The 27,973-nt window shown below is 44.9% G+C and overlaps 1 protein-coding gene across 3 annotated transcripts in view; it reads left to right on the forward strand.

Moving 5' to 3' along the window:
* The window catches only part of bahcc1b (BAH domain and coiled-coil containing 1b), a 62,375-nt gene that overhangs the window by 13,189 nt on the left and 21,213 nt on the right, over window positions 1-27,973 (forward strand). For all 3 annotated transcript variants that reach the window (XM_019362766.2, XM_013273596.3, XM_025909680.1), the window contains exons 3-10: window positions 17,146-17,304; window positions 20,994-21,104; window positions 21,386-23,392; window positions 24,079-24,190; window positions 24,751-24,944; window positions 25,080-25,220; window positions 26,175-26,347; window positions 26,975-27,359. In XM_019362766.2, the coding sequence (XP_019218311.1) occupies window positions 17,146-17,304; window positions 20,994-21,104; window positions 21,386-23,392; window positions 24,079-24,190; window positions 24,751-24,944; window positions 25,080-25,220; window positions 26,175-26,347; window positions 26,975-27,359 (3,282 nt within the window). The remainder of the gene's footprint in view (window positions 1-17,145; window positions 17,305-20,993; window positions 21,105-21,385; window positions 23,393-24,078; window positions 24,191-24,750; window positions 24,945-25,079; window positions 25,221-26,174; window positions 26,348-26,974; window positions 27,360-27,973) is intronic.

Genomic DNA, 27,973 nt, shown 5'->3' on the forward strand with positions numbered 1-27,973 from the left:
TATTATAAATGATTCAGTCTCTATGCATTAACTTATATTGATAAAATATTTTCTATATTTTATGAGAGCTGAGCTGCCTGTCTGTTTCTGGTTTCCACACACACCATTCCAGCAAAAACACGCCCATCTCATTTCCAAAGCTAATATATCAAATACAAATGTAACCTGCATTGCAGTTTAAATAGCACCTTGACTGATTTTGCTGTGCGCTGACATGCATAATGGCCCAGTGTAAAAATGTTTCTTTAATGTTGAATAAAGGGGGTATAAGCATAGTAATGCAGGGTGATAATGCTATTGAAATATATTCAAGAGGGCCTCTCACTGGGTCTCAAGGTGCATGACACTGTATTGAGATTCCAGATATCCAGACTCTCCATGCATGTCCCTTATGGGGTTTTGACAGACATGATGGGCATAGAGGATTGTTGTTTAGAGATGGGGGGTTGGTGTATGTGTGTGTGTTTGCTTGGAGGTTAGGATGCGGGTTACCTTTGTCCTTGCCCCCCTTAGAGATCCAGAAAGCTGTATGCCTGGCCCTAGGCCTCAGCACAGGGGGTAGATGTGATGTGGAGCTGGCCATAGCAGGGACAGGAGGGTGGAGGGGGAGGTTTTGACAAGGGTTGGTTTCAGATCTTTGTGAAGACACCCTCACTATTTCTTTTTTATATATATATACAGTCTCACACTATCAAACTGAGTATATCACTTAAAAAAATCCAAAATGAAAAAAAAAAAAGACTCCCCTCATTCCCCCCTGCTTCTTCATATCCTGGAAAACCTGCAATCCATCAATTTGCTGAAGCCTCTTATTTAGATCAGCATGGTGTCTGCTTGAATATGGTCGCGCTTGACAAGGTGATGGAATGACAGACGCATACCAACGCCATAAGACTCAGCCCACATTTGATAAAACCCCACAATGATATTACACAGGCGTTTAGATTACTGATAGGAGCAGTGGGAAAGCCTTTGTCTCTGTCTGTCTGTCTTGCTCTCTTCCCCTCCCATTTTCACTGCTTTGCTTTTTATTCCAGTCCCCCCTTCTCTTTCTCTTTCTTCCCCTTTCTGTGATGTTAGCCCCTGGGCAGTAGTTGTGCAAGTGTATATGTGTGTATGTGTGCGTGTGTGTACATGTGTGTGTTTGCGTGTGCGATTAGGGTTAGGTTTAGCCTGCAGAAGCACAGGTGTGCAGTATTATGGAGGGCGTGGCTGCTCTTGTCATTGAACAGGTGTGTTACTTCCCAGACAGCAGACGGTTTTTGTTTACATGATTGTGTACGTGAACGAGTGTGCATTTGTGTGACTAAGTAATGCAGACAGAAGGAGTTTACATTCATGTTGTGTGTGCACACATGCAGCTGCACAAACGCACAAACACATACACACTTTGAAGAACGTTAGTCTTAAGCTGCTTGTTTTTTGTGCTTTAAAACAGCAATAAACCATAACCATATTGTCATAGACTAGATTATCTCTCTGCCACTTCTCACTTTCCTTTCTCTCGGTCGCTCTCGGTCTTTGCTCTCTTGAGCTCTTTCTTCAGCTTATGCCCCCTTTTCATCCCAGCATTTTCCCTTTCCTTCTCCCCATGTTCGGTGTTGTTAGTGAAACACAAGACCCTGTAGTTAAATTCTGCATATCTCTACTACAAATGCCTGTAGCCGTGCGTGTGTGTGTGCGCACCCATCCTGTCCATTCATCAGGAGGCTGTCAGTTATATCTCTCTCTTCCCTTGGAAGTTTTTCGGCATAGGCTTTGAACGTTGTGGCAGCGCAGATGAGGCACACCCCTTCACCTTACTACCTGCACACACCTTGGCGCACAAACAACCTGCACGGCGATGGAAGGAGACGGCGCGTTTGTACCCGTACGCATGGGTTTGGTTTCTGTCCATGCTTGTGGAATTAAAGGCCTGTAGTTACTATAGAGTAGTGTGTGTGTGTGTCTAGGGTACTCATTATGTTTAAAGGCAAAGGGAAGCCCCGTAGATAGATAAAGAAAGAAAGGCATGTGAAACAAACAAGAGAAGAAATGATAGATGGATGGAGCCAGGGAGGAGTAGGGAAGAGGAGGGGGGGGTAATGGTGTGAGGGGGTAGATAGGCTGAATGTTTCCACCTGGTTGGTAATCCAGTCAGATTACCACCGCCTGACAGCACCCACTGGCCGTCACCCCCACCGACTCCCCAGCCTGGCGTCTCCTCTGCTTCTCAAGAGTGTGAGTGAATGAAAGCGATAGAGAGGAGATGCTTGCCTGTCCCTGCGAGTGTCTGTGTATGTGTGTGTGTAGGATGAGTCAGCAGTGAGTGAGCCCAATCACCCCTTTCCAACACCACCCACCAATCTCCAATCCAACCAATGCAACCCGGGGTGTACAGGGGGCACATCTAGGGTGCAGTGTGCAAGACGGCCCCCTGTGTGGAGGAGACAGCTGGCGAAGGCTGCGGCCAGCCGAGCTGCGACTGGATTTGGTGAGGAAGGAGACGAGTGTAAACTGTCAATTCAGTTCAATTCAATTAAAAAAAAAAAAAATTGACTGACCCACTTTGTGTCATCAGCACTACGCTACACCGAGTGACCATAAGTGCAAGAGCAGGAACCCACTAGGGACAATTTTCTAAATATATGTATTTTTGTAGGATAATGTACAATTATTTTCTTTTTTATAAATTTCACAACAGAAAAAATATTATATGTATTATATAAAATCAAAATAAATTTGTGGCCATTTCAGTGCAAACTGGGTGAAAATCTGCACTATTTGACTTTGAGTAGAAAAAATAAATTCAAGTGTAAAAAACCATTGATTCCAGTTAAAGCTCACTCAACATTGCATTTAAACACACTGGACTAGGCTCTGGAGTAATTTTAGTGTGTGTCATCATAACACAGACACACACACGCTCACCATTTTCTTTTCAAAATTGCATTTTACATACACGATTTTTGGTCTGCCTCAAAATATTGCAAATCCGATTCCCCACCCACATCAGCGCTGTGCACTTATCAAGGCGTGAGATTAAAATATGCAGCAAGGCCAAAGAAATCACTTAAACGAGCCTGACTTTTTGGAAATTTGTTGACACATTAAAAGCATTAAGTCATTAAGTAAGGGCCGGTAAAGTCATTAAAGGCATTTCCATTACAAATGAGACTCTTGTGTATGCTTTGATATTTCAAGCAAACCGTGGCGCATCATTTAAATATATTCCACAATAAGGTCAAATTGACCTCGGAGTAACTGTGGCTGAGATTTAAGGTGTCTGAAAGGTCACATCAGTAGAAAGGGGGGAAAAAATTAAACAAATTAAGTAAAAATCTTTTGATGTTTGAGTTTGGAGTGAAGCTTGCGTTTGTTCTGAAGTTGCACTTGCCACTGTGACAGAGAGACTTTTGTCTCATCTCCAACTCTCCTCCAACACAAGAACAGCTGCTTATTGTCGGTAGCAGTGATTTGAAGGGTGTGGGGTGCGTTTGGTTGCGACATCTCCGGGGTGTGAACACAAACCACCATCTGATGATTTGGCATGTGAATGGAAAGCGCCAGACTTCCTGTGTCCATGCGCTCTTTTTTTCCTCTTTCTCTGTCACTTGCTCCTCTTTCCTCTTCCTTCTTCTTCTTCTGTTTCTCACTGGCCAGGCCTTTTGCCCCCCCTCCCCGTCTTCCTCACCCCTCTTTAATCGCACGCTCGCCCTCCCCTCTTCCTCCTTCTGCTTTCCTCTTTCACTTCCCCTTCACTATTGCATTTGCTCCTCTCAGCTTCTCGAGTGGTGCTCCAGCCCTCCTTCCTCCTCCTCCTCCTCCTCCTCACAGCCATGGCCCCCTTCACCCCACCCCCTTTTCTCTCTCTCTCTCTCCTCTCTTTTCAATCGATCCCCCCACCTCTTATATCCATCTCCCGTCTCTGTCTAACTCCCCACACGCCCATCGCCTCCTCACGTTGTTAGCAGACCTTCTCTCAGCAGTCCTCCTATTTCTGTCTCAATTTCAGCCTGCTTCCTCTCCCTTTTCCACATTGTCTCATTTGTTTCTCCCTTCTCTTCTCTTCCCTTTTCCTTTCCTTCCTCCTCACCTCCTCTCCCCCACCACTCGGACGGTTGTTAACGGGCCCGTCCCGGTGCTACTCGGCCCGTGGCCAACTCACTAAATCAGAAACGTTTGGAGGATTTGGCAAGAGGGAGTGAGAGCTCAGTGAGGCGCCTTTGAAGTCAGAGAAACGAGAGAAAAATGACATTTTAAACAGCCCGCAAAACACAAGGCTAAAACAGCTTCTTACTCTGTACAGGAAGACGGGGGCTTTGTATGTGTGAGTGAGTGAGTGAGTGTGTGTGTGTGTGTCTGTGTGTGTTTGTGCACGTGCATAAAAAACAATATGAGTTGTTCGCTGGTGTGACTCTTATTCATGACATGACTGCATGAAAAAAGTCACCAGATATGTGCAAAGAAAGTGTGCAGACGCTGTAATTCTCAGCTATTTTATGGCCTCTCTCCTCTTCAGAGGGGTCAAGGCAGTTCCCTATTTACGCAACGTGACAGGGAGGTGACATCACTTAGCAGGGGGACAGACATGATGTCACAGTCTCGGTGGATCCACAGGTCCGCACCCCCTGAAAAAGCAGAGCGTTGCAAGCACCACGGCAAGGTAACCCTTATCAGAACGGCTACGGACACCTGAGACAGGCCTCTGCTTTTACCCTGTCTCGGGGTCACATTTTGCCTGACTCATCGTCACTTGAGCTGACTCGTTTGACTCTGCCCGGGCCCTTTTCTCAGCTGTTGTGTTTTGCTTCTCCACTCGATTCATTTCAGCTCTGTTTGGCTCATTCATATTGTAATGGCCTCCATTCAGGCGGGTCTATGTCCAGTTTGTTTTGCTGTCAGGGCTTTAGATGGATGGCGGTGGGCCGAGGTTCATCTGGAGGTGAGGTTAAAGGAGGCAGAGTGGTCGGCCTGCCGCCTGAATGCAGGACCCTTCAGTGTTTTTCAAGAGTCAAACTGCTGCTGTCATACAGATTGAGCAGATTTAGTATTTGGTGTGAAATACAGCTAATGTGCTCCTAAATAGGAAATAGGTACATATTTGTGTGTGTGTGTGTGTGATTGTGAAGGAGGAAGAGAGTAAGAAAAAGAGAGAAGCAGCTGTGTGGAACAGCATGGATCGTTACACAGTGACACACATGAAAGCATTAAGTATATTCAGGAGCCTTTGTTGAATATACATGGAGCTGTGTGCAGCTTTGTGTGTGTGTGTGTGTGTGTGTGTGCGCGTGTCTGTGTGTGAGGGAGAGGGAGTATCCTCTCCCATGCTCTTGCCCGAGCTGAGAGTAGTGAGAAAGAAAACAAGAGTGAGAGAGAGCAAGGAGGAGGGGGGGAAAAAAAAAAGCAAAGATCCGTCATCAGTCATTCATGGCTAATCAGTCTCGTGGGACGTGCACAGTACACACACACACACACACTCTCACACACTCACACACACAGTGCCAAGGCCCTAATCCTACAGGGACTGCTCGTGCCTCTGTGTGTGCCTGTCTAAATTTTGGATCCAGGCTGATTAAAAGCAAACTCTCCCTTTTTTTTTTTTCCTTTTTCTTCCCTTTTTTTTTGCACATCTCTCTCTCTCTACCTCCACTTCCCTCTCCTTCTCTTCCTGTCTCCTCTCCTCTGCATCTTTGATTGCCGGTAAAGTGTCTCTTCTCTTTCTCTCTGTTTTTCTCTCTTGTCTCTTTAATAACCACCTACTGTCTTTTCCGGTCGTTTTGATGTGTGTTTTTGTAATGTTTGGAAGCATGCGTGCATGCATAATACAAGGACTTCTTTGTGTGCGGATGCTCACATACGTATGGCTTTTTTTTCTCTTTTTTTTTTGCTTTTTTGCTCTCCATGTGTACGCGTCTGTATGAATGTGTCTGCTTTCTCAGAAGCTCCCAGTGCTGGTCTCGCTGCGTTTTATCATTTTGCTTAACTTGTGCAGGCTCTGTCTTTTTTCAAATCAAATAAACGTTAGTGGAACAGATATTAACGTTGCATCCAAAGCTAGACTACAAAATACTCAACACAATGCATTTCTGTACAGAGGGGGAGAAAAAGAAAAATTAGAAATAAGACATATATTTTAAATAGTATAATCCCACATATTTCTATACATATATATATATATATAAAAGAAAGCGTGAGAACAAAGAAGCAGCCCTGTGTTTTCTTTTCAGTTGTGGCATACTGATTTATTTTGCTGCTCGGAAGGCTGCAGTTTTGCCGATATGCCAGGATGTTTACCTTTTTTTCTGATAGGGGATTTCTCAACATGCAATGTGACGTTGAGTTTGGTGTGAAAATTCTTCTTTTAAGTCTGTGCAGTTTTGGGCATTCAGGGAAATAGTGAAGCGCTGAAGACGCGACATGGCTTCTAGCCTGGATTTATCTTTTTCTTTTTTTATTTTGATGTGAGAAATTATTCAGTGTTTTCTTGCAAAGAGGATTTTTTTGCACCACCTTAAAAACGATTTAGCAAAATGAGCATTTTTTTAAATTATTATTCTTTTTAAAAACAGCTTTGTTAATGTGGTTTCCTTTTACTTAAGCATTATAGGCATTTCTGTCAAACAAGGTAACATGAATTCATCACCTTAACACTATGCACAGTGATGCTCTGTCATTCCCAAAGGTCCAGTCTGGTCTAGGAAAAAACCCAAGTATTGCTAACATCTTCCCCCCCCCCCAAAAAAAATAAAATTCCATATATAACAGCAAAGAAATAATTAATTGGAGCGATCCAATAGCCGAGTGCTCAGGGGACATCCCAACTGAGCGTGCATCCCCCTGAGCCTTGGATTCCTGGTTAAAAATCCCAGTGGGATGACTGTTTCCTGGATGTCATACCTGTGCTCTCTCTCTTCTGCATATTCAGTTTTTCTCTTAAAATAAACAAGCAAATCATAAAAAAAAGGCTTTTATTATTCTCTGCATTATTTGGGTGAACAGCAGTGGGCATGTCTGCATTATCCCAGAACAATAAATAACAGTATTGTTTTAGATCTAAGGATCAGTTTCATTGTAGATTATCAGAAAAATCCATGGCAGTCTAAAACCTCAAGGTATGTCATTTCAGATCAGGTAAGACAGAATAAAGTCAACATTTCGGGTGAAATGTAACCTAATAAATTTGACGTTTTTGCTTTACAATTAACAAATTAGGACTTGAACTCTTTCAGCTCTGTGTTTCATTAAAATGTTGATGATTGATGGGCAGATGTTATTCATTTAATCTGCACATCTGCGAGTTATTATTTGCTGTTGTGGAGAGACGCATTTAAAAAGTGCACTTTAAATCTGTGCGCATTTTAATCTCATAACATTTCAAGCGTGTTTTTCCTGATGTTGGGGATCTTTGTTGGTTATTGTTATTTTTAGAGATTTGTCTGTGACACGTTCATGTTCATTAGAAATAAAGCTGAAGTGATTGGACTGTTTTGATAAGGATTTTTTGTTTTTAAATATCTGAATAATTTTTAAGTAAATGCCAAAAATTGGCATGTAAGGATTTTCTGCTTCTTTTTGCATTACCAATTAAATTTGACGCTTGAAGGTTTTGGCTGCTGATTGGAGAAAGCAAACAAAACAATTTTCCCACAGTATGAGACAAATCAAGAAAATCTGGCAACCTAATTGATGACAATAATAATCAATAGTCTCTCTAATCTGAGGTTTCTTCCCTTCGGTTTTTTTCTACCTTCATGAGTGTCTTCATCTTTCCTTATGTTTATATTTCCCCCTCCCCCTCTTCCTCTTCATTTCTTCTCTGTGGATCACTCTAATAATCTTTTATTCCTGTGTAAATATTACAGCAATGAGGGAATATAAAGAATGGAAAAGCCGTGATGAAATAAGGTCAGACTGGGTTATTCTCACCTGCTTTCTCTCTCTCTCTCTCTTTCTGTGTCGCTCACTCTCTCCCTCGCAGACTCCCACCCTTCTCGCTCGCCCCATCCGCTCCTCTTCCTCCACTCGCTCCCTTGTTGCCTCTCTCCCTCTCTCTCCCTCGCATTCGCCGTCTGCTGATCCCGCTCTTCTCTCGGCATTCTCTCCCTCTCTCACACACAAACACACACTGACTTTCTGACGCCCACACACATGCGTGCATTCATTCAGTATACTTTGCAGACACGAGCGTACGCACATGCACATATACACACAATGACACCTGCACGTCGAGTCGTTGAGGGTCTAATTTAAGTAAAGTGCTTCTCTAGGAACCACAACCCCTCAACTCATGATGATGGAGGGTGATACGGCACACCAGAGTTGAACACACACACACACACACACACACACACACACACACACACACACACACACACACACACACACACACACATAGTTGCGCAGACACATTTCCTCCAGTGATACTGAGATATGAGTCTCAGTGGTGTAGGACTGAGGAGAGCTCTGCAGATGGCTTGCAAGTAGCATATTTCAAAAAATAATGTGATACTTGATCCCTGCTGGGAAATTCACCTTTTTGGTCTGCTGGCAAGATCTGACTTTAGGGTCAGTCGAAGCACTGGCGGTAGCAGGTAGGGATTCAGTGTCTCGCCAAAGGACACTTCAGTAGGGTGGATGCTTGCTGACATGGATGTGGTTAAATCTGGGTCTGCTGGTTAAAGGATGCTGTCTTCCCCTCTGCAGCCGTCCTCCTGCTTCGCTTCTGCTGCGTAGGTGTGTTTGTTTCCACTGGAGTCTGAGCTAACTTTAGATGAAGCGGGATTGTGCTGCACTCCTGCTGCAAATCTCGGGCTGCGATCTGTAACCTTCATAGTAACATAAATAGATTCAAGTCTTAACTTCAGCCTAAGATAAAAGGAAGAGTATTTGACATGGCTTACATTTATTTCTACATCACTTGAAATAACTAGAAGCTTTTCCTTCTCTTAAGTATTTTTTTCCACATTTAAAACCAGCTGTATACTTTGAAGTAAGATTTTGTTACCGATTTTCGATCACACTTGCTAGTATTTTCTGTAAATTAGGGATTTCTTTTTTTGATCTGTGGTATATTATCAATTCTTTAATGATCACAAGCAAGTGTAGATACCACAGTCATGGTTATTTACACATCCCGTGTAAGATATTAAGCAATAAAAGCTTGCACGTAGAGTCATGTGTGTATCTGGCTTCCTAAAAATGTTAAGTCGATAAACTAAATATATATACGCAGAACTTTTTCTGCAAAAAAAAAGCTCTGCTCTCATCAGCAGCTCATTATTTGCCCTTATATATAAATAAAGGTGTACTAAAAAGCCAAAACAATAAGCGCAAAGAGGCTAAAAGGGGAGTTTTGAGCCTCCCCTTTCATCTACAAGCCGCATAGGATGCATTGTTAATGTACAATACTGAGTGCTTCAGAGGATCTAATACAATCTAAATACTGACCCGTTGCCTTGCACAGCTTTGACACATTGTTTACCTAAGGTTGGGTTTCAATCATATTTGTAATCATAAATTACTGTTGATAAGTAACAGGGCTGCGGGACCAAACCACAAGTGTTTATTAAGGGCAGCGTCTTAATCTGTTATATAAGGTGTGAGTATAAAGGGCTAGGTGTCAGAATTTAATTGTGTTAACTTCAGCAGATCGCATGATTGGATATGACTTGATACGAAGAAACACACTCTGCTCTCAGCTCACGGTGCTGTGTTTTCTGTTAGACTCACTCTTCCTGGCGTCTTGACCCCCAGGTGTATTTAATCCGCACACAGGTCCATGCAGCTTCGAATCATTATAGCCTGTGTATGTGAATGTGTGTGTGTGTGTTTGCTGTGGCTGGAGGCTGAATGGACCACAGAGGCGTGGCACGGGCATGTCAGACTGGATGACGACCAAATCTTCCAGAACAGGCTTCTTCACTCTATACCAGAGCTGCAAAACCACTGTGGTGGTAACTGTGGGGAGTTGGGGGTGGGTTGGTGCTGCATACACATCCCTGTACACACGCACGCACACACACACATGCGGAATTGCATTATTGACCCTCACCGCGGGCTTTCCTGAAATATCAGCAACCTTATGCTTTTGATTAGTGTATGTCTGCATGTGCCTGCACATACCATTTGTGTTTCATTCTGACCCAGGCAGCAGACCAGTCTCATATGACCCCTGTTCTCCAAATTCCCATGTTTTCCTTGGTAAAACCTGGAAAAACTTACTCTGACAGCCCCGCCGCCAAACCCTCCCCATCCACCCTGCTTCCTAAGAATCTCTCCCGTTGTGAGTTCCTGTTCTTCGAAGCCATATATGGTCCTTCCTGCAGCCGTGGGTGGGTGGGTGTGTGGCGTCCAGAAAGTCTGTGGTCAAAAGCAGGAACATTTTCCTCTTCCCTCAAAGTTTAGCGGTGCATTTGTGGACTATGTTCGCCAGTGGAAAAATCGGAACAACTCCAGAGGGTGTGCACGTGTGTGTATATGTGTGTGGGGGGTAGGGGGGCTCGAGCCGGGGGTGGGGTAGGCAAGGTGCAACGTTTTCTTCTCATTGTTTATTTAATTCTTCCAGCTTTTGATTTCATTTAATCTTCATGGAGCAACAGCCAGCAGATTCGGTGCTTTTTCTTTTAGGATACTTGCTGTTGTTTGATGTTTAAACACACACGTGTAGGTGCTGTGAGATAGGAATGTTGCTACAGCAGTGAATGTGCAGAGATGGTAGCAGGGAGATCGTGTGTGTATCCACTTGTGTGTGCGTGCGTGTGCGTGGATGGCGAGGCTCTAGTCCGCAGCCTGGGAGTCAGGCTTTGAGCAGTGCTGTTCATAGTCTGCTGATTTATGCGCCTCACAGGGAAATCTCTCATTTGTAGCTCTTTCATCTCATTTTTCCCCTCCACTCTTTCCCTCTCTCTCTTTCCCTTTCTCTTCCTCTGTCCTTTCTCTTCTTCCCTACGTAATGTGATTCAGTGCAGCTGCTAGTCCCAGGCGACATGCCATGCTTTGCTTGCACACCCTACTCTCTCTAACATGAATGAGTCAAGAGGAATCGTTGATGAATAATAAGATAGAGCAGAAGGAAAATGCTATCTGGATCTAGTCGAGCAAAAGAACTCCTTTTCTCCCCTGAACATATTCTTTGTAAGCACCGCTTGGGCGCTTACTCACACATTGAATGTGTTTGTGTCCCCAGTGCCATAATGCTTTTATGGACCTGTGTGCGTGTGTGCGTGTATGTGTGTGTGTGTGTGTCTAAGCGGCTTCCACGAATGCCTTGTTTGAGTAGCCCTGTCACTTGTGCAATTCCGTGGTGTCAAAACAGATCAAAAAGGTCTGGCTTGACTCCTGGCCCTAAACACACAGACACACACACACTTAGATATACACACACATGCGCATGCACACACACAGACTGAAGGCTCAGTGCCAGGGCCCTTGGTGGTTGGAGGCTTATGAAAGGGTCGGACTGACGAGAGGTTGCCAAGTGTACGGCAATAAGCGTAACAGCCAAGCTAACGAGAGTCAGAACCTCTGACACACGCGCGCACACACACACAGACAGACACACACACAGTGTGCACTTTCAGGCTCTTGAGCTCTTTCTGCGAGTGACAGTATGTGTGTGTGTGTAGATGTGCGTGTAGGAGAGAGTTCAGTATATCAGTGGGAGCACAGAGGCTTTTGTTAATTGGCAAATGTGACGATACAACACAAGAGGCTATTGATCTTCAATCGGATGGAGATTGATTTAACTCATCATCCTTCCAGGTGTGTGTGTGTATGTATCGATCACCAGCAGTCCATTCAGTGAGATGCAACAAAGAATATACCTCCATCACTTTATGCGTGTTTGCTTCTTTTACCACAGGACTTTTTTTTCTTAACCACTTGCAACCAATCTGCCTTCCTCTTCCCCTCGCTCGCTTCTCTTCTTCATCTCCCTCTTCTTCCTCTTTCGAAGAGTGAGAAACCTTGGAATGTTCTGTCCTGTTTTATGCTTCTTTTTTTTTGGTTTTTTCACAGTAAACTTCATCAAGCCCTCTTCAATAGCTGCCGAAGCACACAAAAGAGGCTGCAGAGTTATATCTTTTCTCACTTTTAACCATTTTCGTCTGAATTGACGCATTATATTGCATATAGTGTAACTAAATTGGTTTAACAAATGCCAAAGCAGATCTTTTTATAACGTAAAAAAGAGAAAATAACCTTGATGTTTTGGGCGCATTCCTTCATCACACACTTGCCTTGGATTTCTCCATGAAAGGGTCTATGATGTTATTGTTTCTAAACATGACTGCCAAGGCTTTTAAGTAGGCCTGATTGGTTGATCCTTGATTAAAGCAGTCACGAGTTCACCTTTTTTTTTCCAAAAAAAAGGGCATTTTCATTGTATGGTTTGAGTCAACATTCCTCTTGGTTCAGTTTAAAGGTTCCCCAACTTAAATAGGCCCATACGATCACTCTCAGTTGCTAGAACTGTGTTCTCATTTTTAAGTTCCTTTTCTGTCAAGCTTTCTGTTTTTTTTTTTAGCTATTTATACATTTTTCCTTCTGGAGAGACAGCAGTGTAGTAGTGACTGTGACCGTAAACGATGGCGTGTAATCCTGACATTTATCCTGCTGAATCTTCTTGCTGGAAATAAAACAACATCCATATATATATATATTTATATATAATTTTTTTGGCCCCATGTTATCCACGAGAATACCAGAAATATGCCAAGCCGCAAAAACCTGCCCAGAAAAGTAAGGCACATATCCAGCCCCTTTTTTTTCTAAAACAGTGTTTAAGTGTTTTTGAGTGGATTTTCCCCTCAGCAAATCACATTACAGTCAATCATGAATAAACTAAAGCAGATTTTGCTCACTGTAAGTACAGCTGCCTGTATTAGTGTGAATAGAAGCTCATAATTCTGATTTTTATTACTTTGGATTGTCAACATCGGAGGATTCGCTGGCTGTGTGTTTATACACTTTTCCAAGTTACGATGCCAACTCGGAAAAAAATGGGAGGGATACGAATATGTTTTCTACTTTAATTACTGCCATGGAGACTTGATGTAGCTATCTACTTGGTTGGAAACTTCTATATGTGGCAAATAACACATGCAAACACAGAGATAGGTGGTATGCAATCGTAGTATCACTGGGGGTCACAATGAATATTTGAATAAATGGATATTTGCAGCTGATCAGAAGATTAAAAGCACTGATGAGTAGCGTCTGCGCTCCTTCATCGACTGAGGCTAATTCAGCATATTTGCATTTGTCTATTGGTGTTTTTGCTGAGAAAAAGGGGAAACTCCAAGTGGATGCAGCGGTGACAGATGGAAAGGGAATGTGTGGATCAGGATAAAACAAAGGCGGAAACGCAGGCCAGGAGGAGAGGAAGAAGGGGAGGAGAAAAGAAAAACAGGGACAGAAATGAGGTTTATGTTAGTGGCTGGCCTCTGAGATGATTTTCCATATCAGCAGGCCAGAGAGACAGAGTGGGCAAATATGATTTTCTCCTCAACTCAACCAACAGAAAACAGACAGAAAGGGTCAGGAGTCAGGTGACAGGAAAAGGGAATAAGGGGGGGAAAAAGCGGAGAAAAAGGAAAGTAATGAGTAAATGGAAAAAAGATGGAGAGATGGGGGAAGGGCAGAGATCTGATAGGGGTTAGAGATTAAAGAACAGCTGTGGGAAGAAAGTCAGCAAGGAATGCAAAGTATTTACATTGCTAAACTTAAATCACAGCACTACTATTTGAAATAGTCGCCCAAGCTTCTTTTTCATTCAATACAATTTTATTTTTTGGACAAGATTTGCATTTAACAAAAAAAAAAATGGCTCATCTGAAAGTTGTCTTTCTTTCCTATCGTCTGTTGCACTAGACTTGATACAGGTAGCATTATGTGTGCATCAGTGTGTATTTGACGTGTCAGTGTCAGTATACGTCTGTGCGAGAGTCTGCATTGCCAGGAGCCTTGAGAGCAGCCTTACACAAGCTGTGTTTTATTATGACTGGCTGAAAAGGCCGCTGAGGAGGGGGGGAGAAAAAGGAGAAAGAAAAAGAAAACACTGCAACGATCTGCTGTGAGAGAGGAGAGCGTGCGCGAGAGGAGGGAGGAAGAGAATAGGGGAAGATGGAAAATGAAAGTCTCGAGTGTCTTTTTCGTTTCCTACAAATTTATTATGACTACAGAGGCTGCGGATATCAAAAGCACAAGATGGAAAGATTTCGACTTTTAAATATTCTGGCTGGTGTGTGTGTGTGTTTGTCTTGATCACTGTGTGTGTGCGCGTGTGTGTTCTGATGCTTGGGATCCAGCTGTATAAATAGACACACACACACACACACACACACACACACACACAGATTTGTCTTTTAATACTCGCTGCTACCCCATCTTGCTCTTGACTTATCCCAGTACCCTCCCTCTTGCATATGTGTGTATATGTGTGTGTGTCAGAGACAGATTGGCAGACAGCTAAAGGCACTTGTGGTTGTGGTTGTTAGGGCGTCGGGACGTCGTTGAGGTGAGGGTACTGTACGCGTGTGTTCCTGTGTGTGTGTGTGACTCAGATGTGGACTGTTGTGGTTGTGGTAATTGCCTCTGATGCGACGCAGCGTTTATGAGTAACGACCCAACCCACCACCTCTCTCTCGCCCTCGCTCTTTCTCTCTCTCTCAATCCCGTGACTAATTACCTGATTCCCTGTGGATTTGTTTCCTCCTTCCCCTACAACTGTTCAGTTTGTTCCACTAAATGAGAGCATGCTGATGAGCCAAACTGAACTGAGTCTCCTTGCTCAGTTTGCCGAAACTGTTACAGCATGAGATTAGACTTGCACTCAGTTCCGTGTAAGAGCTGAACTTGGTTGTGACCCCGTGTGATGGTTTATGAATGATCAAATCTTTTGAAGTTGCAGAGCAGACCCAACCGACCAAATATGTGACCGCAAGAGCAGACTCGTGTTAAGACATGAGATTAAGTTCTATAAATACTGTACCTCTGCTTTGTCTCTTGTTGATTCCTTTACCAGTGTAGGAAACTTGAATTGAGGAATCTCTTGGGAAGTTGGGTTTGCGTCTTTGTTCAATTTTTCTGCGAGGAGTCGCAGTGAGTCGGCGACATGTCATTTCAGCAGTTTTTGCAAACCGGTGTTTTACTTGTAACTACCTAATGACTTCTATCCCGCCATTTTATCCCTTTAACACTGATTCTATGCTGGACTCGTTGCCAACCGTCGACTTACAGCTCAGTACGTGATAACGGGATTCTCACGTTACGTCAGCAGTGCACTCACGTGGTAAAGCTGGAATTATGCCTTTGCTTGTACGCAGCTATTCAACAGGGGAAGGCTCAGGTAATTGCGAGGTTAATTTGTTTATGCTAGCACATATAACACCACCTCACGATGATTCGAGTCAGCTAACCAGTTTTTTAAATGTTATATCTTAAAATTCATGTTCATGCTTGTACTTGCATGGTACTTGTTATGATCACAAGTAGTGAATGTAGCTTAGCTAAAATTTTAAGCTAAGCTACAAGCTAACCTAAGTGCCTCAAACTAGCTTGCTTCTAATGGCCACCAGGGGGTGACTGTATAGAAGTTCATGAGAATATGAATTTGCTGCTCACGTGATCTCTGAGCTTAGTACAAACTTTCTGGATGAGTTTATGATCTTAGTCGCTAGTTTTAAGTTTTACTGAATACAAGGCAATGTGCGGTTTGTAAATTATGTCCCCTCTTAGAGTCAGAAAGGAGGATAAAGCAGCATATGCTTTAGGGTGGCTGTCTTATGCTTGACCTGTCTTTATGCAACGAACGTGTAACATCCTTTGGTTTCTCAGTCACATCCCACTTCGCTTGTCAGATCTGATATCAGAACAACAAGAAAAATGCTTCACTCAATATTTCTCGCTGTACTTCACTCACCAGCGGCTGATGTAATGGTAGCTATGTCCACTTTCTATTTGCAGCCTATGGTTCTGATTCACGCAGGAACAACCACTCTTAGACACAGTGGAAACGCTACATTACCACTTCTTCTATGTTGACCACGTGATGCACATCTACACCAAAAAAAGCTGTGTTTTTTTTTTCTTTGGCATAATAGGAACAGGTGTAAATAAATTAATACATTCACACAGTTGTGTGATTATTTTAACCCAATCATATGTGGTGAGATAAGAAGTCAGACCGCACTACAAACTGTGCTTATTGTGGTGCCTTTATTTGCATATTTTGTAGAGACTTTAGCATGGATTTTTGTGTTCGCGTTGTATTTAAATGTATATATTTAACACTTTAGGCTAAAAAAGATTAGAAGTAATATTAACACAATTTGCAGGGCTCAACTCTCGGGGTTTGTGTTGGAGTAAAAGATTTAGGGGGTAAAAAATGTTTAGGTGTCACATCAGGGGTCTGGTTTTTCATGCAAGTTCAGCTTAAATTCAGTAAGTGGGGCTTTCACAGTCACTTGTGTTAGGCGTTAACGCTTTCTCTCCACCAGTGGGAATTAGCCACAACACCACTTCAACCTTGCAATCTTTTATTTTATATCTCGTCTTTCACTCTGCTACATGATAGCTATTTGAAGAATAACAGCTAAAATTGCCTCCCGGTGGCCCGAGTCATTCAGCTGTCTCGGTTTGTCATTTGATGCTAATTCTGGCTAAGACCTGGCATCAAAATAATGAAAATCATCTAAGGTTAAAGGTATCATCTTTGATTTAAAAAAAAAATAGTTTAATGTCACATTCATGCCTCAGACCCCCATTTTATACCCATGAAGATCAAAATGGAATTCCTGAAGGTTTTTAGTGATTGTAGTTTTAAAGAAAAAAAATCTGATCTGTGTGTCACATGGTAAGAGGAAAAAATAATCAAAATTGGAGGACTTCCATCTGCAGTGTGAATGTAGCCTGAGGGGATTAATTTCTCCTGGGCAGGTCAAAAATGAGTGTTATTATTATTTTTTCTCAGCAGTAGTCAGTAATATTAATATGTCTGCAACAAACTACATCTTTTTCTTGGCACAAGGTAAAATCAAAGGCATTCTCAAGTGATTTACAGGCGTGTGTGCTCATTGGCACCATAGCAGAGTCCCCATGACTCCCCTTCCCCCATTTATTCCCCTATCAGTTCTCTAACCTCCAGGCCCTCTCTGTGTCCCTCAGGTGCCTCCTTCATGGGTTCATTCCTGGCTAGCAGCCTGGGGTCCCCGCCCTCCCACCCTACTCACCCCTCAGGACCTGCTGCCTCCCCTTCTTCCCCCTCCTACAGGGCTGGACCCCATTCAAGCGCTTCCCCTATCTGGTACCCGCATTCGCATGAAGGTAAGTTTCACACACACACACACACACACACACACACACACACACACACACAAGAAGCGGCGCAGAGAGCTTGGGTCTCTGGTTAATCCAGGGTCTTGGTTTGGGATTAGATTGTGATGGAGCCATTAAGTGGTTTAACCAACACTGAGCCGAGGCCAAACACGTGCAGCAGTGATGCCTTAGATGATGCTACTTATGGAAACACACACACACACTTCTTGTTCTGTTTGTTAGCAAGCATGCGGTTTTCTGTTTGTGGCTGCTTTCTAGTTCACCATGTTCAAGCACCATGTCAAAAACTGATGAGCAACCAAAATATTTCCCTTCTCTCTGGCCCCAACCCATAAAACAGGCCACACATGCACGCTCAAACCTCAACACAGCATAAAAATAATATTACAATCAGAAATTATTTAACAAAACTCTTCAGGCTTTCACCCCTCCTCTCTTTTAGGAGGGTGACCCCACCCCCGGTAAACACACATAATCGCACACTGAAACTCACCCCCATTTCCAGCATCCTCTCCCTTTCCACAACCCCTCCCCCTTCTGACCGCAGCCCCACCCTCAGGGCCCCTTCTGGGCTAACCGACCTCCAACGGCCCCCTTCCTGATCAGACACACACACACACACACACAAAATGTGCGCATCCACACGCATCATGTCCTCTTTTCGACTGTTAACCGTTTGTGGTGAAAGACTGAGCTTGACTTAGTTATCTGTCCCTTTCAGGTATGTGTATGCATGCTGTTTCTGTGTGTGTGTGTGTGTGTGTGTGTGTGTGTATGTGTGAGACAGAGAGAGAAAGCGAGACAGAAAGAGAGAGGATTTCTCTTTTTGACAGTGAGATGGGTCAAAGAGATAACTTCAACAGAAAGACAGTTTCCGCCACAGGCTGCGTTTCTTAACTGACTGAAAACGGCCAGAATCAGAATTTCACGTTTCACTAGCTTTTCACTAACTGATCGCTGGTAAACAGTAACACACACAATGATGTCCCCTCAAACCACTGCAGAGGAATTAAATAAACAGCCAGTGCTCATGTTGATATCATAAAAAGCAGTGACCTTTAACCAGCTATCTGACACATGCAATTATCATTTTTTCACTGCATTTGAACACTTTTAGCATGTGCATTTAATCAGAACAATAGACTGTGTACCATTCGGGTATGGCTGTTCTACTATTCTGATCTTGTGCTTGCTGACTCATGGATTTCAAAGCCCATTGTGTATGTAGTACACCTGCACTATTCCTGCCAAGACAAGCCAAAAACGCCTACTTTAAAAAAAAAAGGCCTCTTCTGACTCATTTTACCTGCCAGTGATGCCACTAACTACTTGAGCAAACAATAGCAAGCTCATACATTTGTCACTTTAATTGCCTCTAACCCTTACCTTTAATCACTCTGAACCAGGAGAGTAAAGAAAGCAAGCTCGGCAAAGCAAAAAACATCCCCTTCCCTTCCTTCTCACACCCTGCTGGCGACCAAGTGTACAAACACCGAAATTTAATTTGGACAAACACGCCGCCTGTCACTCACGTTGGCGCTACACTTCCCCACTCTGCCCCGAGTTTATGTTTTAAACACTAGACAAACTCGCAAGAGCCGGGTTTTTACCTTAAGGAACCTCTCCCGGTGCCTCTAAAGACTTTTGTCTGTAACGACTGCCTCACTCTCAGCTCATCTAGCTGCGAAAAGACTGCAGTTGAGCCCTAAAAGTGAGCCCCGTGTGAGCTTCTGTCTTAGTTCAGATTCATAGAAAGAATCAGAGGCAGGACCTGAACGGAGCAGCAGTGAAAGGAGACCAAGAATGTGTGTGCGTATCAGACGTATTTTGTGTGTGCGTGTGGCTCAGCTTTGATGTTTGAGCACACACACTTACGCGGGAGTGCACGCACCCACATGCACAAACACGCGCGCACACACTACAAATGATTGTTTTTAAGAATTCAAGCCAGGGAGCTCCGGTAGGCGGTCTGCCAGCTGGCCGGAGTCCAGAGAGTGGAGCGTAGCCAGCACGGAGAGAAGAAACCTGGCCGACACACACACACACACACACACACACACACACAAACTGACACACATAAAGTCACAGATGAGACATATTCACATGTTACCTCACACCCACACCAATACACACAGACACTATTATAGCCCCTTGTGCGCATGTTTTCTTCTCTCCACACCTATCCTTGTTTTTTCTCTCATTTCTCACAAGCTCATCTCCGCACTTCTAATCTCCACCATCATCCTCCACTTCCCTTTGCCCCCCACCCCTCCCCCCCCACCCCCCCACACACACACACATACACACACTCCCCTCTCTTCTCACCATACGCCTCACAGCAGCACCAGATTGGGGTCTTTTCATATCGACAGCTCTGTTCGTCTGGTGTCTTTTTTTTTTTGTCTCCCTGTTCATTCAGTTGCTCACCTTTCCTCCCTTCCTTCTTTCCTTTCCTCTTGCTTTTTATTCCTCATCTCATTTTTTGCCACTCTGCCCCTCTGCTGTCTTTATTCCCTTCTCTCTTGTTTCTCATCCCCCCCCACCCCTCCCGAGTTTTATCACTCGTCATTACCCGGGGGATTGGCCTTAGATGGCTGATAGAGCCTTTTGGCTAATTGTTGCCATTTAGATTCACTGGTTGTTAACCAGTCAGAGTAATCACACACACACACACACACACACACACAGGCACACACACACACACACACAGTGGCGGGTATGACACATTTGTGCATTTACACTGCAGCGTGAACACAGAAAGCCCCCTCCTCCTGACACACACACACACATGCTGGAAGCAGTGAGGGGGTGTTGGTGGTTTTGCAGTGTGACTGTGGAATGCGTAGGATGAGTTTTTATGGAGTGCTGTTTACTTTGGCCACCGCCGTTAAACTTTTAACGGCTGCCAATTAACAGGCCGGCAAGGACACTCTGTGGGGCATGAAACCAGCTGCTGGAGAACACACACGCATACGCAGACAATCCCAAGCCATTTTTCTCTCCACAGTGCTGAGATGTGCACCTCTTGTATGGTGTGTGTGTGCGCGCGGTCACGTACGTATATGGGATTGTGGTTATTTTTGCGCGTTTTCTTTTTTTCTCCCATCCAATAACACCCTTCCCCAACCATATACACACACCCAGTGCTGTTCACCCATCAATGCATCCAACCACCCCCCTATCAACACAACCTCCAAGACCTCCTCTATCCCACGATGCAGTTCAACATCCTTGAAGACGAGGAACAGAGTGAAACGACCATTTACCTCCCAGTGACCTCATGGGAGGACCCTGTGTGTGTGTGTGTGACTGTGTGCGAGTGTGTGTTTTAAAGAGGGGGTGGGCTGTTCAAATGCTTCATAATGTTTGTCTTGGGTTTGGGAGAAAGAGCAAATTCCATCCAGTAAAATGCTGCAAACACTTGGCAGTAGCTGTCGGCTGTGGTTTTTGTCACCACTTTGTCCACTGTAAATAATGTCAACTCATCTGGCATGTTTGTGCGAAAGTGCATTTATGGTGAAAGTAGCACTAACCGGACATGTTTTTTTTTCCTGCATTTTCCAAAATGGCCCCGTTCCATGATAGATTGTAGAGATAAACTGTTTGTTTAGAGGGCTGCTGAATGTCAACGCTGCAAAGAAACATCAATTCTTTCGTGCTCTGCCTCCCACTGACAGGGTACCCCAGCTATTCAGGAAGTCTAGCGTCTCCTTTTCTCCCCATGAGTCCCCTGGATCACCATAGCAACAGCCTCTATGGACAGCACCGCTTCTATGAAACTCAAAAAGGTAGGTGTGTGTGTGTGTGTGTGTGTTTATGAAAAAAGCTTTTTATATACAGGGCATCCCTAAAATGCTTAATCAGCATCACCACAGGAATAAGAACACCTAGACACTCAGAGTCCAGTTATTCAACATGGCGGTATCTTGTCTCTTTTATGCAGAAATCATTGTAGGAGCACATTTTCTCATATTGTTATTTTAGTGATATTTACGTTTAAATAAGTGTAGAGTCCTATAAATTTTCAACCCTAAAGATCTATTTTATCCTCTATATCTGGTCCTTTTAGATCACTTCTACCTGAGAGGCCTTCCTCCTCAGCCACCTCTTCTCTCCACTAGTCACAGCCTTCCTCCATTGTCCAGGACCGCTCCAGGACACCCACTTGGCTCTTGCAGCCGGGAGACAGACAGCGGGGGAGTTGGTGGCAAGAGCACCAAGGATATTGGCGAGAAAAGTGTTTCGTCTGTGTCAAAGGAAAAGGAGCGATCGAGCAGCAAGGAGAGGCACCAGGAGAGCAAAGACAAACTTAGTCATCACCATCTTCATCAAATGAGCCCTGCTACCACTCCGTCTGGCCACCACCAACAAGCTTTCCCCCACCCCGCCCTTCTTCCTCACCTCAACCTCCAGGGAAGGGAGGAAGACCACAGACACGCTGCAGAGCGGCACAAAGAGTACAGAGACAGTGACTCGGGCAGTCAGGGAGTGAAACATATGAGTGCCTGCAAATTGTCCGTTGGCTCGGGGGCAGAGGCTGGCTCTCGAGGAAAGGCAGGAGCACTAAGTAGCTGCGGTGGTGGTGCGGGTAGACCTCCATCTGGAGGCAGCAGAAGGTGCTCAAAAGATGGACCTATAAATGGGGAGATGAGGATCAGCGAATCCTCGACTTCCTCATCTGAATGTATGAGACGGGGGACGGCTGCAGCGACAGCAATCTTGGCACCTCCGACTCCCCACTCGGTGGCTTCCTACTCTATGCCTCCCCCTCCTCCACCGCCACCTCCTCCTCATGCCTTGCATATGGGATCCACGGTTGCGGGAGGGTGGTTACACCATGCCCATCATCATCCTCATCCTGAGTTTTACTGCTCTCCCGCTCCCCTCACACTTACACCCTCCAAAGATCCAGTATCCACACCTGGTGGATCTGGCAGGGAGGCAAAGGTCATTGGCCCAACTTATGTGCCCTCAGTGGGGCCATTAGGGGACCTGGGCGCTCCAGACTGTCGTGGAGCAGGAGGAGGCGGCAGAAAGGCAGATGATAAAAGTGGAGAAGGATCTCATGAAAGTCCCTCTCATCACCTTAGTCAACTTAGTAGCTGCCAGAAGAAGGACAAATCGCAGCAACACCAGCAGCAGCTGGGATACGGCAAGGCTGACAAACCTCCTGACTGGAGCATCCAGACGCAACACTTCCACAAACAAGGCTCCAACGTGAATTCTCAGCCAGAACTGCGGTCTTGCAGCCTTGAAACTTCTTCGTCCTTCAGAGATGTCGAGGTTGTGGACGACGTTTACCGACCCTCGCTCCCTGCAGATGCCCAGGAGAAAAAGTCAGGTGAACAGGGCTTATCAAAGAATTCCCCCGATGCTAGCACTTCTCCCTTGGGGGACTGTTCTCATTCAGCTTCTGATGGGAAGATTGGACTGGGAGCAACACCTTCAAGGGAGGGGCAAAAGGTTGCAAGAATAAGGCACCAGCAGCACAGTAGCCACGGAGCATGTGCAGAAGATAGGGGGAAGGACGGAACTCAGACAGCACTTTCATGGGGGGCACGAGGGGACCACCAAGAGGACCAGAGAAAAGGTTCGGTTGGTAAAGGTGAAGTAAAAGGGCTGAGCAACAAAGCTCCACACAATGATCCCAACCAGCCACATTCACAACTCCCTCCACCTCTGTCCTCCTCATCTGCCGACAGTGAGGGCAGTGCCATGAAGAACCTAATGAACTACAGCTCCCAGCAGCCTTTGCTTCTGCCACAGAGGAGCCCCTTTGGAGGTCTAGGCTGCCTCGAGCAGGGTGGAGACAGATCAGAGAAGGGAGACAGAGGAGGAGCTAAAAGCAGCACCTCCCAGCAGGACCCTCCCAAACAGTCACTCCCTCCTCGCCGAAGCTCCACTAACGAGGGGCAGAAAAGTGACAGAGGTGGAAAGGAGGCAGGGGAAGCAGGAGAGGGGGAAGTGCGACAGCCTCCAGTGGGTATTGCAGTCGCAGTAGCCAGGCCCCCCCATCGTTCCCCAGACAGCACCCCCGGCCACAGCAGGCAAGGCAGGGTACTGCACAGCATGAAAGGTCAGACATCATTTGTGCTCTGTGCACTGAAAATCAAAGCAAAATTTCAACATGAGGCTACATTAATGGAGAATATCAACAATTAAACACACAAGAACAGCTGATGGTGTTCTTGATTCACTTTGACATCTGATATCTTTAGAATGACTCCAAAAACCTTCCACACTACTTATCATTTAGCACGTTTAAGGAGAAATTTATTACAAAAGGCAGCCATTGCCCTTTAAGGCAGTGGTCCCCAATCCCCGGGCCACGGACCGGTACCGGTCTGTAAGTTGTTTGGTACCAGGCCGCGAGAGTTGATGCTCGGGTGTGAAATTTATGGTTTTCAGGGTTTTTATTGGTTTTTAGCGTTAGCCTTCTTTTTTTTGGTACCGGTGATGGTTTTATTTTGTTGTATTTATCCACGACTCCTTAAAGGCCGGTCCATGAAATTATTGTCGGGCAAAAACAGGTCCGTGGCGCAAAAAAGGTTGGGGACGGCTGTTTCAAGGGATATTTTGACATAGAATATATGGGATACATTAAAGGTTAGCAAATTCCATGTAGTACACTATGTAGACCATGTACTGTCTTTTGCTGTGCATTTATTTCCTATACCTGGTTGGAAATTGTTTACATCATTTGATTGAACATGAAAGTACCGATAAGTTATATGTTTCTCGTGCTGTTTTTGTGTGATTCAGGGGTGTCACGCCCTGTGTATCCTCTTGGTCGGGAGGCTGAGGAGAGGAAGAGGATCACTGAGGATCAGATCGGTCTTCATCACCTGGACAGAGACAGAGAAATGATCATCAGGTACTCTTAAACACATATTAACACACACACACACACACAAACACGTACACAAACATTCACACACTAGCATCTGTTCATTTTTGCTCTTATCTGATAAGCTGTAGTTCTTTTATTCTCGGCTTCTCTCTTCCAGTCTGAAGCTGCGCATCTCTTCTCTCTCATCCCCTCACTCCATTTACTCTTCTCACCCTTTGATGTGGTATTTCTGTACACCCTCACTCTCTCGCTCTCTCTCACTTCCCTTCTCTCTCTTTCTCCCTAAGATGAGATGTGGTGCATTAATGTTACGGGGACTAATATGGATGTCTCTGAAGTATCGGGCTCTTATTATGTAGTCATATCAAGGGAAGAAAACATATAATGAGAACTCATAGACCAGGCACAAGGTGATGGCTGTTCCTGTTGCCGTCACATTTCCTTTTTCTCGATGATTATAATGGTGGTAGTGGTAATGAAGATGACAAGGATGAAGATAATGATCATAATGACAGTGATGATGATGACAATAAGAGGGATAATCAAGATAATGACAAAGTTCATACCGCCTACTGCCACGACAGGGAAAACAAGGATTGCATGGAGTTCGCCAGGATCCACCCTTCCAGCAGCTGCCACGGGGATCTGACCTCTCACCTCTTGGTCCCCGGAGGAGCGAGCCAGTTGGGGGCTGATCCCGCTGCACATGCTCACCCGGCTCACCACCACTGGATGCAGAGAACAGGAAGTCCATCCCTCTGGATGGGGCATTCATATAGTGAGTAGAGATCTAACTTTATACCTTCAACTTGTTCTGTTCTGTTCTGTTCTTTTGATGCCCTCCAATAGACGGCATAAAGTTATTTCTTTATGTTTTGTTGCAATTCCAAGTTGCTATATTTTTACATTATAGGTCTGAGTCACGTGGGAATGACTCCAGGGTTTCCTCCAGGTCTTCCCAGCACTCTGCAGCCTGTCTTGGGGTCGCTTACCCAAGACCCTAACTCACCACTAATGGTTCTTCCAACAGAACCAGGGCCTCATCATCACCTTGGTACGCTAAGCATCCTCATACACACATACCCCTCCTCCCCCTTTTCATTTGTATCATCAAAGCCTCTGCCATTTCTCTCCCAGAGTTTTAGTATCATTGGCTAATCATAATATAATGCTCAACTAAGTCCTTCTGTCAGTGGGACCATGTTTTATGGCTTCGTTAATGCGAGCAGCTATTCTGCTGCCCCCCCTCTGCGTGTGCCCGGCTTTATGCAAACCATTTTAACTGGCGTTTCATCTCTCTTGTGGTGGAGCACTGATGTGTTTGGACTGGACTTTGTGCTTTCTGTGTGTGTAGGTGTATGTGTGTGTGTTTAAAGTTGTGTTCACGTCTGAAACAATACGATATGTGAAGGGTTTTATTGGGCACCTCAGCCATTGCTGGAGAGAGAAAAGTGTTTGTCTTTGTGTGTGTGTGGTGAATGTGTGTGTGTGTGTCAGCGCTGCTTTGCAAACAGGCTGTGAAATTTAATTATCTCCCGCCTCCCTTGCCTCGCTCCGTGAGAGTTCCTGTGGAGAGGGGAAGTGCATCCACTGAACCCTTCCCCTGGGAAACATTAGCCCACTCAGGCTAATCTCACAGAACAAAGGTTCCCAGCGACAAGGCAGCCAAGGAGGGATGTGTGTATGTGTGTGTGTGTGTATGTATGCTCATATGTGTGTATTCACATTCATATGTGCTAAGGGAGAGGATGTGATGAAAATATGTGCTTCCCTGTAAAGAAAACCTGCATAGAGTTAAAAGTGGTGATTATAGGTTGTGAAGCATGCATTCACTATTCAGTGATTGTGTCTGAGGCCAAAACACAGCTCATTCGGGCTACAGATGGTCTATTTTCAGTCTAGCAACAACATCCATTAATGTCTTTCTTCATCCTTTTTACAGTGTTTTTTTTCTTTAAATCAAAAGAAAATACTCAGCCGTTTCTCTCATTTACAATTTCTACTCTAGATGTTCTGGAGCCCCCGGGTCTGTGGCCTCCTGTTTATGGAGGCAGAGGCCCCCCTCCTCACCTGCAGCATCACCCAGTTTACTCCCGCCCCTCCTTTCTACGGCAACAGGAGCTGTACGCCCTGCAGCAGCAGCGAGCCATGGAGCATATCCAGCGCCAATCTTTAGGACAAGTAAGACCAGTATAAACCAGAAAACTATGAGAATGAGTTATTATTGTGAAACTGTGGACAAATGAGAATTGGGAAATACTCTGAGGTTGCGCAATGGCACTTCTTCCTCCTTTCAGTTGTTATGACTACAATACGGGACCACTACTCAATTGTTTGAAGATCTCTCAGCGCAGATATCCTGGCTTCTCAACACTGAAAAACATATGCAAAAATCACACTCAGCAATATTTATTTAAGCCAATGACTTCCTCTTTTGTTGGAGAATGGTTTTACTGATAAAGACACGTTGGTGTGTTGCTTTTGCACTTTCACATTTGCCAGATCATTTGGCAATCAAACAGTGTGGTCATCTCGAGCTACAGTTCTTCTTTTTTTGTTATTTTTTCCCCGCTGCTTTTCTGTCGTGTTTTTTTTTTTTTTTTTTTTTTTTTTTTTCAGAATTAATGTTTGTGTTTAGGTACTATTTGTCCTGTCTCATACAACTGCATTTCCTGTCCACATACAGTCGTAACTGGCCATGTAGATCAAAGTGTTAAATTAGCATCATGTAACACATTTAAAATGTATTCATCCAAACATTGTAAGGATTACTTCTCAATCGCTTCTTCTCCGTTTCTTCTCTCATAGAGAAAACATGATGATAGCACTATCACCCTGGAAGATTCAACTCATCAATCTCCACCATCCAGGACTCCCTCTTCTTCTTCTTCATCCACGTCCACTGCCTCCTCCCATGCAGCCAAACCCTTCTCTCACACCCCACCTCCACCCAAGACATCCACACCATCTCCGGGAATGTGCCCCACTAGCCGTCAGTCACCCTGCTACCACTCCCCATCCACGCTTTCGCACCCGCCAAATCCTCTGACTCCTGCACCGAGCCCCGCTGCAGCAGCTCCCCGGTCCCCAGCCCTCAGCCCTGCTCCTTCGCACCTCTCCAAAGGACTGGAGAGGGGCAGTGACAGAGGAGAGGGACAGCCACCTCAGGACTACCCACAATCCCTCGAGCCAGGTTTGTGTGTGCAGAAGCCCCCGTAGGCTCGTTAATGAATCCTCTGTCTGAACTGAAAAATCTGTGCCAGCAGGTTGGACCATCAGATAGCATAAAGATGGCGAAACAGGACACAGAGACAGACAGATAGAGCATAAGAGAAAAAGAAAGAGGAAGAGTGATGGAGGCCGCTGCTGCTGAAATGCAGCACTGGGCTTTGAAGTGTGGTATTCTTTTGATTTTGCAGAAATTGTTTGAAGCATGGCTGGTCCCTTACTCAGTGTGTCCTTGAGTGTATGTGTGCACTTTTTTTTTCTGTGCAAGCCAAAGAGGGACAGCGGGCAGGCAAGCCATTAAGGTCAGAAAAAAGCATATGGGCACTCTGTCCATGTATGTGTGTGACCTGCCAGTGTGCATATGTGTGTCAGTGAAGGTCAGTGAAATCTTCAGATAGAGCCTCCTTATCCTTCAGGGGTCCTTGAGAAGTACACGCGGAAGGATACGCATTCATCTGGCTGCGTTGTCAAGGGGGCGGAGGGATATCATCAATAATAAGAGAACAGGGGTGACAGGGCTGGCGCTGCAATCACAGGAAAACGGCAGGGTGTCATCAATATCCCACCTAGATCTATATA

Source organism: Oreochromis niloticus, linkage group LG8 (assembly GCF_001858045.2).
Source record: "Oreochromis niloticus isolate F11D_XX linkage group LG8, O_niloticus_UMD_NMBU, whole genome shotgun sequence".
Lineage (NCBI taxonomy): Eukaryota > Metazoa > Chordata > Actinopteri > Cichliformes > Cichlidae > Oreochromis > Oreochromis niloticus.